Here is a 15165-nt window from a genome sequence, read left to right on the forward strand (position 1 = left end):
AACCTTTTCACGTGCTGTATCTTACATGATATTTGAGAATATTTATGTGTAACCTTTTCATTCCAGTTTTATAAATGAATCATGAAAACCATATTCTGCATCCCTAGATCAATGCATTTCATCTTAGAGGCATAACTATCAGTGAATTAAGAAATCTATTTTAATGAGAAAAGATCAGCTCTTTTTTTCTTATAAAAATACATTAGAACAGAATTTAAAAATCATAATGCATTGCAAATAAAATACACAATATGTATGCATTTATACTGACTCACATAAACTTTACTAGTCTTTACCTACTGAAAACATTATATGTGGCCTAGATATTTAGTAGTTATTCTGCATAATAACAAGAATATTTTGACAGAATGAAACATTCAAAGTGTATTTATAGAGAGTTTTAAGGGAATATACCAATAAACAGTGGAAGTCATCTGGATACCTTTATTTTAAAAGACTTATGAAAAAGAAAAAAATAAAAATAAAAAAATAAAAGACTTATGAAGTGAAATGTGGATTTTAATCACAGTAGGGTTTCCATTCTTCTAATAGAGATTGAAAAATCATTTAACTTAAAAAAACAAAATCTGTTCCCTGTTCATCTGATAATTTATCTCCCATTAATTGTTATTTTTAGATAATTTAATAAATTAATATACATTCAGTTTTCTATAAAAATTATATGAAAACAAAATACTACTTTACGTATGTTTCTCACAAAAAATTAATATGAGCTATGACAAGGAAACTATTAAATGCAAGAATCTACTTTAAAGATTTAAATCATAGGGATCCCTGGGTGGCGCAGTAGTTTGGCGCCTGCCTTTGGCCCAGGGCACGATCCTGGAGACCCGGGATCGAAACCCATGTCGGGCTTCCGGTGCATGGAGCCTGCTTCTCCCTCTGCCTGTGTCTCTGTCTCTCTCTCTCTCTCTCTCTCTCTCTCTCTGTGACTATCATAAATAAATAAAAATTAAAAAAAAAAAGATTTAAATCCTAATGTGAATGCATATAATCTAAGTACAGTCCATCTTAAAGCAAAGCAAAATAGCATTTACCACACTAAAAATCATTAAGCCATATTGTTTTGTTTTTTAAATATTTTATTTATTTATTCATGAGAGATACGGGGGAGGGGGGCAGAGACACAGGCAGAGGGAGAAGCAGGCTCCATGCAGGGAGCCTGATGTGGGACTCCATCCCAGGACCTCAGGATCTTGCCCTGGGCTGAAGGTGGCACTAAACTGCTGAGTCACCCAGGCTGCCCTAAGCCATATTGTTATAGAGCATTTGTAAAATCTAAACTGCCAGATCTATTTGTTGCTATTTTAAGCTTAGAAATGTAACAATTTTGGGATGCCTGGGCGGCTCAAGGGTTGAGTGTCTGCTTTTGGCTCAGAGTCAAGACCCACATCAGGCTCTCTGCATGGAGCCTGCTTCTCCCTCTGCCTGCCTCTGCCCCTCTCTCTGTGTTTTTCATGAATAAATAAAATCTTTTAAAAAAAAGTAACAATTTTATCCAGTTCTTAATTTTTTTTTTAAGATTTTATTTATTTATTCATGAGAGACACAGAGGCAGAGACATAGGGAGAGGGAGATGTAGGCTCCATGCAGGGAGCCCGACGTGGGACTCGATCCCGGATCTCCAGGATCACGCCCCGGGCTGAAGGTGGCACTAAACCACTGAGCCACCGGGCTGCCCCTAGTTCTTAAAATTTTTTAATGTTTTATGTTTTTCATGTTATTAACATTTATCTATTTTTATATTTAGAATGGCTGTCTTCAGTGTATAAACAGCAGTGGCTTGCTATGCTCCGGGCAGAACAAGACAGTGAGGTGGGGTAAGTATGTTAGGTCATTTCATTGTCCATAATAAACAAACAAAAAATAAAGAAACAAACAAACCCTGCTATGAATTTTAAAATGCATTTATTATATTGAAAAATCAAGAGGTGTTAAAGTAGGGAAAAGATCATTAATCAGGTTTTATTCTTACATTTATGTAACATCGATATTAATCTTTCTGGTCAATTAGTGAAATGTTTGAATAGTTATTTACTTATTTGTAAAAACTGAATAATTCATAAACTGTGTTTCACCTGGTGTTATATTAGGATTTTCTTTCAATATACTGAAATATTACTTGGAGTAATGGTTTCACAAAGAATGATTTTCATACTTTTTTATAGGTAAAGCTAATCTTATTTGTGGTAGTATTGTGATATTGTAGTTTTTATTCATTATCTAAGAAGTATTTTAAAGATCTCTGAGTCTAAAATGAATTAACATAATCCAGTTATAGATGACCCCCCCCCCCCGCACACACACAATATTTTTGTGCTTTTTTCATTTGAAGGAAAAGCAGATATCTATTCTTTCAGTGTGCTTTGCAGTTCACAGAAGTACTTCCACATATATTATTTGATCTTTATACCAGCTTCTTGGCTATAGGCCATGTGAGGAGACAGTCCATCTGTGAGTATATATGGAAGAGGCCTTAAGTTTGACTTTTTTTTTTTGCCCCGATTTAACGGATTTTTATGTACCAAAAAACTTGCTAAAATATATGACCTAGTTATGTTTTATCCACGCAGTGACTATCTGAGAGTGTTATACAAACTCATGGTAATGATTATGAGCTTATTTTCCAGGATTCTTGGTTTCTACTTTATTTATAATTTATATTCCATCTTTTTCCAAATATATTCACAGCATACTTATCCTACACAAACACAGTAAGATTGTTGAAATAGAAATAATAACTAATCAGGCAACCCGGGTGGCTCAGCGGTTTAATGCCGCCTTCAGCCCAGGGCGCGATCCTGGAGACCCGGGATCGAGTCTCATGTCAGGCTCCCTGCATGGAGCCTGCTTCTCTCTCTGCCTGTGTCTCTGCCTCTCTCTCTCTCCTCCCTGTCTGTGTTTCTCATGAATAAATAAATAAAATCTTAAAAAAAAAAAAAGAAATAACAAAAACCAAAAAAAAGAAAGTTAATTATTTAATGGAATTCAGATTCAAAGCATTTTGTAATATATGAAATATTTTCAAAGTCATCCTCATTCTTTTGTATATTCAGTTTTTAGATGTTAGGTGTTCTTATTTTTCAAGATTTTCCTCATCTGTATCTTTACTGAGTTGAACATAGAGTCTGACCCAAAAGACTGAGCTGGAATAAGTGGGTTTCCTCCCCTTAGAAGTTTATGTATGATTATAGCACCCCAATGAAGTGCTCTGTTTTATAGACACTGAGCATCTGCTTACTGCTGCAGGGCTACTAAAGTGAAGAAGACCGTGTATTTCCCGAGTGCTAGGTTATAATCTAATAAAATCTACCTCCACAGTTTTCTTTCATGTTCTTCCACATTGCCAACAGATAATCTTTCTGAAGCAGAAATATAATTGTGTCACTTCCCTGCTTAAATATGTCCAAGGATTTAATGATAGGGACTATTGTTATTTATATGTGATATATATTATATTAACATTTTAAAAAATTCCTTGTCTTTAAGAAATTTATATTGAACTATTTACAGATTAAAGGATATGCCTGGAGGATTAGCCTCAAAATGATCAGCCAGAAGGGATATGGGGAGAAGTAGGCTTGGAGTAAACTAAAACAAAATTATTGAGCTAGATGGTGAAAAAATTTAGCTCATTATACTATTTTATCTACTTTTAGGTTTGAAATTTTTCATAATAAAAAATGTCAAAGTAACAGAACTAATGCCTGGGAACTCTCTATGATCTACAGGAAAAGTTAAAACTCTTTTTTTTTTTTTTTTTATAAATTAACTCAAAGTTTATTTTTTTTATTTATTTTTTTATTTTTTATTTATTTATGATAGTCACAGAGAGAGAGAGGCAGAGACACAGGCAAAGGGAGAAGCAGGCTCCATGCACCGGGAGCCCGATGTGGGATTCGATCCCGGGTCTCCAGGATCGCTTCCTGGGCCAAAGGCAGGCGCCAAACCGCTGTGCCACCCAGGGATCCCAAAAGTTAAAACTCTTATTAGCATAGCCTGGGGGGCTTGTCCAAGTCTATCCCAAATGTCTTTCACTTCGCCTCCTCTCGTGCTCATCTTAAACTCTTGATGTACGAAATTCTTCATATATTTGGGATTCTTTTATGCTCCAGATTCTTTTTACCTACTAGACCTTCTTCCTGAAGTGTCGTTGTCCTGCATTGAATCCCCCCCTAACCTCTACTTCAACAAACTCCCACTTGGCACAAATAATACCTCCTCTGTGATGATCCCTCTCTAATCCCAGGCATAAATCTGTGCCCTCTTCCTGCCCTAACATCACAACTCTCTCCACATAATTGTAATTGTTACTTATATCTCTACTAGAATGAACTCTTGGATGTCAAGGACATGTTTACATTTACTTATTTTTTGTATATTTGTTTCACTATTTTAATTTGATGATGATTGAAGTCCCTAGTATCTAGGCATTTAATAAATGTTGTATATGATGAATATATTGTATTATTTCTATCATTTGGGGTTCCAAACTAATAATCATGGCTTTTTGTTATCATAACTTGAAATAATAGTATTTTTCTTAGTTGATTAAGGCTTTTAAAGTAGGGAACCAAGAAAGATCAATTGATACAATTCTACAGCTGCTTCTATTAAATATTGACTTTGCATGATTATACTAAATAAAAGATAGCTTGGACATGAAGTAATGTCCAGTGGTAGATGATACCAAGTCACATCTTAAATAGTAGATTTTAACTTATTTTACTTAGACTTTTCAGTGTTTTATTTTTTTGATGAGCACAATTTCTTGTAGATATTTTTTTCCTCTGGTTTGGCTAAGCCCTAATAAAAGTAGTCCAAAAGTCAGAGCTAAGAAAAACATTAAAGTTATTATTTTTTTTAATTTAGCAAAGGCAATGGGCAAGATTAATCAGTGCTTTTTGTATTTTTTGTAACCACAAAAAGATATTTTTAAATCCATTAGCCAATTTTTCTCTTCTTTTAAACTTCTTTTTAAACTATTAGTTGCCTATTTTCTATGAGATTTCACATCTTATGTATATTTCTAGGCCTCAAGAAATCAATAAAGAAGAACTAGAGGGAAATAGTATGCGGTGTGGTAGAAAGCTTGCCAAAGATGGTGAAGTAAGTATGGGTTATGACTCTTAATATTCTCATGCAAATTACTATACTACTAGTGCAAAATACACTTTTGTGTAACAATCACAATACCTGCCATACCTCAGAAGAGCTTTCTTGGTAGTTTCTGTAGCATGGTCTCCTGGGCAAGGAGTGGTGATTAGACCTTTTGTGTCTAACTAAGAGATATAAGAGGCCTCTGCAATCCAGAAATTAAGATAAATAAGAAATTATATGGGAGCTATTACATAGTCTTAAAAGTCATTTTTTAAATTTTATGATTACCTTAAATCAAAGACATTCAAACCCTTTGATTGCTACCTGCATTTAGACTTCTTTTATTCATTACCACTATATATAAATGTATATAAGTGAAACAAAAGTATTATGAAACAATACTATTACTGTATCCAAAAATCCTATTTTCTTTTTAATTTTTTAAAAAAGCTTATTGTGGGATCCCTGGGTGGCGCAGCGGTTTGGCGCCTGCCTTTGGCCCAGGGCGCGATCCTGGAGACCTGGGATCGAATCCCACATCGGGCTCCCGGTGCATGGAGCCTGCTTCTCCCTCTGCCTGTGTCTCTGCCTCTCTCTCTCTCTCTGTGACTATCCTAAGTAAATAAAAATTATAAAAAAAAAAAAAAAAAAAACTTATTGTGACTCATTAAATTGATTTTAATGGGACATGAACTACAATTTTTAAAATCCCACTCTAATTGTAATTTCCATCTTTTTTTAAAATTTATTTATTTATTCATGACAGACCCAGAGAGAGAGAGGCAGAGACAGGCAGAGGAGGAGCAGGCTCCATGCAGGGAGCCCGATGCGGGACCCAATCCCAGGACTCCAGGATCATGCCTTGGGCTGAAGGCAGGCACCAAACTGCTGAGCCACCCAGGGATCCCTGTAATTTTCATCTTAAAAAATAATTCAGCCTGGGTTGTCTGGGTGGCTCAGTTGGTTAAGCATCCGACTCTTGATTTCAGCTCAGGTCATGATCTCAGAGTTGTGGGATCAGGCTTCGCAATGGACTCACGCACTGGGCATGGAGACTGCTATAGGTTCTTTCTTTCCCTCTCCCTCTGCCCCTCCCTCTTCTAAAGATAATAATAAATCAGTCTAATTTAGATAAGCATTCAGTTATTTTTCTCCCAAATTTTCCCTCATTTTAACTTTTCTTGTTTTTAGACATTAATTAAGTTTGCATTCAATAATTGTGATAAATATTAGTAGCATATGAAAGGAGGGAATAGGTAGCTGTCTTCTTTATTCCTTAGTCTTCCTTGTTGCTACTTCCACAACTCCCTCCCTCACTGAACTACAGCTCCTTTGAAGCACATGCTTCTACTATACCACTCAATACTCTACACCACTGAATAGCATCATTCACTGGGCTCTCCATATTTATCACTGTTCTTGTTGTCAGTCTTGGTGATTTCAGTGTCTCTATGTCCCCACAGTGATCTTAGCTCTGCCCTACCTCCAGCACCCATTTTCTGGAAGAAGCATATCTTCACTTTTTGCTTTACTAAACAATACACCCCCTTCAAAATTGCCATTTCAAGCATACCATTTTCAGATTCCACTTCTATTATCTTTCTAGCACTCTCTTTCTAGAACCTGGACTCCCAACAATTTTTTAACTCCACTGGGATGTATAATACATTGTTCTTACTACCTTTTATCCCATTACCCTCTCATCACATCCCTACTTCTTTCTTTACTTACATTTTATGTTCCATCTTAAAATTGGTTCCTGGATAATACTCCTAACTTCCCTTTTCACTCTGTCAGGCTCAGCTGGCTAAACCCCAATTCTTATTAAATCCTGATTTGCCATGTACTCCATTCCTGCTTTCAAATAGATGGATATGACTAAAGAAAAACTACCCCACCAGGTTTCACTTGAATGTTTGTAACTAAACTTCAGGTGCTGCATGGTGACCCTCCTATATTTACCTATTGAATTTATCCTGTCATTCTTTGAGTACCTGTCAGACCTTCTTTAAAAGGGGCAGTGCTGTCTCATTCTTACCTAATAACCTTATTTCTTTCATCAGAAAATAAATGCAATAAGCTCACTCCAAAGGAATCTCACCTAGTTCAAATGACTTCACACTGATGACTTCTAACTCCAGATTCATATATCTAGCTATTCACCTGATACCTTTCTTAGAATCCTAGTAGCATCTTAAATAAAAGCCGAACTCTTTGATTTTCATCCCCAGACTTTCTCCTTTCCAAGGAATTCTCTAACCCATAAAGGGCCTCCCTCTCATTCATCTGTTGAATAGACTGCGAACTTGAGATACTTCTATCTTAAATACCATACCTGGTGTTCATCAGAAATTCCTCCAGGCTCATAACTGCTCTCCTTACTTTTGCTCTTGCTCTTCTACATTTTGTTTCCCATATAACAGCCAAAATCATTTTTTTTTTTAGATGCAAGTTAAATCATCTCAAATGTTTCTCCCTTCCCTGGAACTTTCCATCAGCCTCTTACTGCACTTAGAAGAAATGCGTGCTCTTCCTTACTAAGGACTCCTAGGCCTTACATTTCCTGACCCCTGACCAGTCCTCTGAATGTATTCCTATTTTTCTGTCCACCTATGTGATTGCCCTAGCCATATAGCCTTCTTGACGTTCCTCAAAGAGGCCAAGCATGTTTTTATCTCCAGAGCTTTGTACCTCCTGTCCTCTCTGCCTACTTCACTCTGCAGATAGTTACTGGTCTGCCCTTTATTAGACTCAGGGCCCTGCTCACCTAGTGTCTCCTTAGAGAGACTTTACCTGACCACCTCTCTGAACCAGCAGATTCCCCAGCTGCAAGCTTCTCTGTCCTGCCATTCTATTCTGTTTTGTTGTCTTCCATTCCATTGCATCTATTCCTTCCACACAGACATACGCATATTAAAATAGCACATTGTACCCTCGCAGAAACTTACTTCAATGCCTAGAGCAGTACTTGGCACATAATATGTGTTCAATAAATACCTGTGAGCTATTGAATTGATGTTGTAACTCATAGTGTCAACCAAACACTTGAAGCCCTAACTTGCCTTCACTATACCTTACCAGCTTGCTTAATAGTCCATTAATAGTGATAGATTAAACAAACTTGTGAACCACATGATGGTATTTAAAATAACCCAGTTGTGGGGTGTCTGGATGACCTTGAAGAGCTTGCAGCTCTTGATCTTAAGGTCATGATATTGAGCCCCAAGTTGGGGATAGAGATAACTAAATAAACTTTAAAAAATAAATTAACTAAAGTGACTATGTATCTGTTAGTTATTTAAGGAATTTAGAGTATTTTTAAAGCAAGGTAGGTTTTAATGGGTTCTTAATACCTCCATATAGCCTCCTAGCCCTCTAAGCTATACCTCCTTAGAGTTGCAGTCAAAAGCCATATTACTTACGATAGAATAACAGTGTGGAGACATAACAAAACAGATCATGAAGAAGTGATATTATGAAAGTACCTTAAAGAATGGTGACCGTGAGGGCTGCTTTTCTGGCTTTGAAATACACTATACCGACATGGTAAACCTTTATATATATTCACAGATATATTCTGTGTGATAAGCCTTAAAGGAAAAGTACCCATGAGGGATAAATATTTGAAAGGAGTTAAAGGACATTTTGAAATTTTTATTTTTGATTTGCTAGTGTGATAAACTGAAGTAAATCTTTCTCTTTTGTATTTCCTTAGTACTGCTGGCGGTGGACAGGTTTTAACTTCGGCTTTGACCTGCTTGTAACTTACACCAATCGATACATCATTTTCAAACGCAACACACTGAATCAGCCATGTAGTGGATCTGTCAGTTTACAACCTCGAAGGAGCATAGCATTTAGGTAGGATGAATTTCCCTGCCCCACTCCTCCTCACTCCAGAAAAAATAAAAGAAATGAAATAAAACCCAATAATTTACACCAACCATAGTAGAGTTTTGATAAGATACAATATATATGAAAATATATATGAATGTGCAAGGAAATAATAAGCTTTTATTGCTGTGACATGTTAGTAATAATCAAAAAAGTATGGATCTAGTATGTCAGAAAGAATAGGCTAGAATATGAATGATACAGGATTGGTAATAGACTTGAAGCTGTTGCCTTGCTGCTGTTCTTGCAGGTTATAGGTCCAGAATGTAAAAACAGCAAGGTATTTTTCCAGGAAAACATGTCTGGTATTGTTCTTCACTTTCTGTGGGATTTCAAATGTCCCAAATTTGCCGGATAGTTGACCTGGCTCTTTCTGGAGAAGATGCTGATGAGTTGGAAAATTGCTTAATGAATGGATTTTTTTAAAGTCATATATTTACCTTCTACCATATGAGAAAATTAACTCAAAATGGATCAAAGACCTACACATAAGAGCTGAAACTATAAAACAATTCTTGGAAGAAAACATAGAGGGAAATCTTCTTGACATTGGATTTGGCAGTGCTTGCTTCAATATGACACCAAAGCAGAGATAACAAAAGAAAAAAAATTGGACTTCATCAAAATTAAAGTCTTGTGTACCAAAGGACACTAGCACAAGAGTAAAAAGGCAACAACCCAGAGAATAGGAGAAAATACTTGCTAACAATGTATCTGATAAGGAGCTAATATCTAGAATTTTAGAGAACTCCTAAAACTCCATAACAAAAAGACTAACAACTTTGTTCAAACATGAGCAGTGGCCTTAAACATTTCTGCAAAGAAGATATGCAGATGGCTAATGAGCATCTTTTCAAACATGAAACATCACTCATCAGAGAAATGCAAATCAAAATCATAATGAGATAGCACCTCAAACCCATTAGAATGGCTATTATCAAAAACAACAAAAAGTGTTGATGAGGATGTGGAGAAATTGGATCTTTGTGCATTGCTGGTGGGAATATAAAATGGTGTGTCCTAGGTGGAAAACGAAATGGCATTTCCTCAAAAAATTAAACATAGAATTAGCATATGATCCAGCAATTTCTCATCTGGGTATTTACCCAAAAGAACTGAAAGCAGGGTCTGGAACAGATATCAGTATATTCATTTTCACAGCAGGGTTATTCCCAGTGGCCAGAAGGTGGAAGCAGCCCACATGTCCCTCAGCAGAGCTCTACGTAGATATTGTCTGTACCTACAATGGAATCTTATTCAGCCTTGAAAGGAAAGGAAATTGTCACATATGCAACAACATGAACCTTGATGACCTTATGTTAAGTGAAATAAGCCAGTCACAAACAAATAGGGTACGATTGCCCTCATACAGAGTACGTAGAGTGACAGGTTCACCGAGAAAGGAGAACGGCATCAGTGGCGAGGTGGGGTGGGGATCCGTGTGCGCTGGGTGCAGAGTCCAGGCGGGAGGAAGTTCTGGACGTGGAGGGCAGTGCTGACCGCAGGACCTTGAGGCTGTGTTTAAGGCTGAGAACTGTAAACCTAGAAATGGTATTTTAATCTTATGTATGTTCTACCACAACAAAAAGACATTCATGAATTATTTTAGATCCCAGGTACATATAACAGCACAAGCGTATAAATCTGTAACAGGGTCGGTTTAGAATTTGAAAAGACTTATCAAATAAAAGAATATGGAATAAAAAGTGAAAATGTTAAATATTAAAGTGAGGGAGAGCATGTTTAAGTTAATCTGGGGTTAAAAAACCATTTAGGGGCACCTGCTGGTTCAGTCGGTGGAGTACGCAACTCTTGATTGTAGGGTAGTGGGTTTCAGCCCCACGTTGGGTGTACAGGTTACTTGGAAATAAGATCTTAAAACAAAAGATCATATGTTTGTTATTTCTGTTTTTCTTTTTAATCCTAGATTACGTTTGGCCTCTTTTGATAGTAGTGGAAAACTAATATGTAGTAGAACAACTGGCTATCAAATACTTACACTTGAAAAGGACCAGGTATGTTTGATTACCTTTCTGGTATTTGTCTTTTGAATCCTCTCTTGAAAATTCTTAAGTAGAATTAACATTTGATTTAAAGACTGGCTTAAAAGTTTTTTTGAAGGTAGGAATGGAAATATTCTGTTCATTTATGCATAGTTTGCCCTCATTTTATTAAAAGTGTAACTAAGACAAAAAGAGGAAAAAGAAAACTCAATTTGATTTGAGGGGCAGGGAAATGCTGATAATAGGGAAATAATTGTTTATCCTGAATAACTTCTTCAGAAAGCTATGAATCTTAATTGCTTTATCCATTGTGTTCATAAGTGCATTTATTTATAGATTATTAGCAAACACCTTGAAGATAATCCAGTATGTCTCCATAGCTTCTGAATATTAAGAGAACATTATGCTTTAGCATAACAGGTTTGTAAAGTAGCAAGCATCTGTAATATTCCCAAAACTCTCTCTAAAGCCATCTGTTTCTTCATGTATCACATGCATGTAGAAGTTTCAAGATGTCATGATGAGAAAGTAAACCATTTCAAAAAGTAATATGAGATCTGTTAAAATATTAAGTTTGGGGACACCTGGGTGTCCCTGTCAGTTAAGCGCTGTCAGCTCAGGTCATGATCCCAGGTCCTGGGAATCGAGTCCCATGTTGTATCACATTGGGCAACCTGCTCAATGAAGAGTCTGCTTCTCCCTCTCCCTTTGCTCCTCCCGCCTCTTGCTCACCTGTATGTGCACACGTGCAAGCACACACATGCACTCTCTCAAATAAATCTTTAAAAATATATATATATTAAGGAAGTTTACTTCTGTTAAGGCTAGACACCATTCCAAGGGACATACTGTTTTAATAAAGGGTTCAGAGCCTAGAGTTCACATAAATTATTAGCAGTTAGCAGTTTTTTCCAGACTGAAGAGCCTCATACAGAACATCAGATTTTAGCATTGCGAGGAACCTTGGGGTGATAATTCTCACCTCACGTAGCTCTAACCTCACATACCCTGTATGAGAACTCCTTTAACAACATTCTTATAGAGGATCCTCCACTTGTAATTCTAGCAACAATGAGCTGACTCTCTCACATGGCATCTCTCACTCTCTCACAGATAGTATTTGAGAAGATAGATAATAGAAGTTCAAATCTGCCTTCAGTAGAACTCTGTTGGTCCTTCTGGAGCTGCATGAACAATGGCTATCTTTACTTTCTACCTGGAATGTCATAAACAACCAGAGATTTAAAGCACCAGGCCAAGATAACTGTATTTCAAGTGCTCCTTGAGTTTGTTCAGCAAACATTGGAGTCCCTGCGGAGTGCTAGGTTCTGTGCTAGGAGTAGAGTAAATAAAGAGGAACTTGTGTTCCTCTTTATATATATAAATATACAATATAATGTGTATTTGTGTATTGTATAAATGGAATGTTGAAGAAGTTTCTAACTTTGACCATGGGGTTGAGGGCAGGTGTGGTTGTTGGGGGAGGAAGAGAAGGGACAACAGGGACAACAGCTCCTGGAAAATTTCCTTTCCTGGAAAAATTGGAAAGGGAATGGATACCTGAACGAAGCCTCAGTTGATGAATAAGATGGAGGCAAGAGAGCACAAGGGTCACTGGAGGAACTGAGAGAGGTTTGGAAGAGTTCAGTAGGATGAGAGCCAGGGCATGATGGGCTGAGGCTGGAGCGTGGACTTTTTCCTGAAATCTGTAGAAAGCTTTGGAAAGGTTGTGGTTGAGAGTTGCATATGTGTGTTTTATATAGGTTATATATGTTAAAGAAAAAAATGGAAAATATAAAAAAGCAGAAAGAAAAATCATACCTGTCTCACTTAAAGATAACACCAAAATTAGATCTTGCTGTTATTTTATGACCTATTTTTCCACATTGTTATATATAGCTTTTCTTATCAATAAAATGTATATCCACAATGTCATTTTTATTATTACATAATATTAGTTATTTTGGATATACTATGATTTAAATAATTCCTCCTTTGGGGGTAAAGTTTTTTGTTTTTTCACTATTATAAAAACACGTACATATATCTTCACACATTTTTCTGTTTTTTTTAAAGATTAATGCCACGAGGGAAAATTCTTGTCAAGTGGTGTACACATTTTCTATTGTTTAGATTGCGCTTTAAAATGACTGTCCAGGGATCCCTGGGTGGCGCAGCGGTTTGGCGCCTGCCTTTGGCCCAGGGCGCGATCCTGGAGACCCGGGATCGAGTCCCACATCGGGCTTCCGGTGCATGGAGCCTGCTTCTCCCTCTGCCTGTGTCTCTGCCTCTCTGTCTCTCTCTCTCTGTGACTATCATAAATTAAAAAAAATTAAAAAAAATTAAAAAAAATAAAAAAATAAAATAAAATAAAATAAAATGACTGTCCAGGGCAGCCCCGGTGGCGCAGCGGTTTGGCACCGCCTGCAGCCTGGGGTGTGATCCTGGAGACCTGGGATCGAGTCCCACGTCGGGCTCCCTGAGGGGCTTATATGCATGGGGCAAACCAATAATGCACGACGTATATAGGGGAGGGAAAAAAAGAAATTTTGGACATACTGGCATAGCACAGTAGAGTTGTTGCAATATATGAATAGAGGAGGGTTTGTTATCAGGGAATAGTTTAAGAAGAATTTCAGCTTTGGGTGCTGATGGTGGAGCTGGTGCTTCTTCCTTGAGTCTTAGGGAGGGTGATTAGTCTCCATTTTTGGTTTACAAGACCAAGGTAATAAATATACTACAAAGACTCTTCATTTTAGGAGATTGTTTTCGATGATACTAATAGTTGGTAGTAGGACTAAGAGGATGATAAAGTATAGAATGGAGGCGATTTGGCCAATAATGATAAAGAGGTGCTCTACTGGTTGTCCCCCGATTCATGTTAATGTGAGTAGATCGGCTGTTAGTAATCAGAATAAACATTGAGGGGTCGGAATATTATTCCACGTTGTTTGGATGTGTAAAGTAAGGGGATAATTGCTAGAATTAGGATGGAGAATACTAAGGCGAGAACCCCTCCTAGCTTATTGGGGATGGATCGTGGGATGGCGTAGACGAATAGGAAGTATCATTCAGGCTTAATGTGCGGGGGAGTGTTGAGGGGATTTGCAGGAGTATAATTGTCTGGGTCTCCTAGTAGGTCTGGTGAAAATAAAACTAGTGATATCAGTACTAAAAATAGAAGTAGGGCTCCTAAAATGTCTTTGATTGTATAATAGGGATGGAATGGGATTTTGTCTGAGTCAGATGTGATTCCTGAGGGGTTGTTGGATCCAGTTTCGTGTAGAAATAGGTGGACTATTGCTAGGGCTGCGATGATGAATGGGAGGATAAAATGGAATGCAAAAAATCATGTTAAGGTTGCCTTATTGACTGAGAAGCTGCCTCAGATCTATTCTACTAGGTTAGTTCCAATATAAGGGATAGCTGAGAGAAGATTTGTGATGACTGTGGCTCCTCAAAATGATACTTGTCCTCATGGTAGGACATAACCTATGAATGCTGTGGCTATGGTTGCGAATAAGAGAATAATTCCGATGTTTCATGTTTCTATGAATACATAGGATCCATAGTATAAGCCTCGTCCTACATGTATGAATAGGCAGATAAAGAATATAGAGGCTCCATTTGCATGTATATAACGGATGATTCAGCCGTAATTAACATCTCGACAGATATGAGTGACTGATGAAAAGGCTGTTGATGTGTCTAATGTGTAGTGTATAGCTAGAAATAAACCTGTTATAATCTGTAGAATCAAGCACATGCCTAGCAGAGATCCAAAGTTTCATCAAGCAGAGATGTTTGATGGTGCAGGGAGATCAATAAATGAGCTGTTAACAATTTTAGCTAGTGGGTGAGTTTTTCAAATGTTGGTCATTAATGTTCTTATAGTTGAAATACAACAATTTTTCATGTCATTAGTTATGGCTAAATTCCATGTAGGAATAATGATAACATACATTGTATTTATTTTAAGCATTGTCTTTGTAATGAGTTTTGTAGGTTTTGCTACAAAGCCGTCTCCTATTTATGGTGGGCTTGTACTGATTATTAGTGGTGGGATTCGTTGGGCAATTGTGTTGAATTTTGGGGGGTCTTTTTTAGGGTTGATGGTCTTTTTGATTTATTTGGGAGGTATGCTTGT

At 37.0% G+C, this 15165-nt stretch overlaps 1 protein-coding gene across 2 annotated transcripts in view; it reads left to right on the plus strand.

Moving 5' to 3' along the window:
* GMCL1 (germ cell-less 1, spermatogenesis associated) overlaps window positions 1-15165 on the plus strand; it is a 55678-nt gene that overhangs the window by 30195 nt on the left and 10318 nt on the right. For both annotated transcript variants that reach the window (XM_055328104.1, XM_055328103.1), the window contains 4 exons: window positions 1772-1841; window positions 5055-5130; window positions 8837-8982; window positions 10943-11030. In XM_055328104.1, coding sequence (XP_055184079.1) covers window positions 1772-1841; window positions 5055-5130; window positions 8837-8982; window positions 10943-11030 — 380 coding nt within the window. The remainder of the gene's footprint in view (window positions 1-1771; window positions 1842-5054; window positions 5131-8836; window positions 8983-10942; window positions 11031-15165) is intronic.

This window comes from Nyctereutes procyonoides, unplaced genomic scaffold (assembly GCF_905146905.1).
Source record: "Nyctereutes procyonoides isolate TBG_1078 unplaced genomic scaffold, NYPRO_anot_genome, whole genome shotgun sequence".
NCBI lineage: Eukaryota > Metazoa > Chordata > Mammalia > Carnivora > Canidae > Nyctereutes > Nyctereutes procyonoides.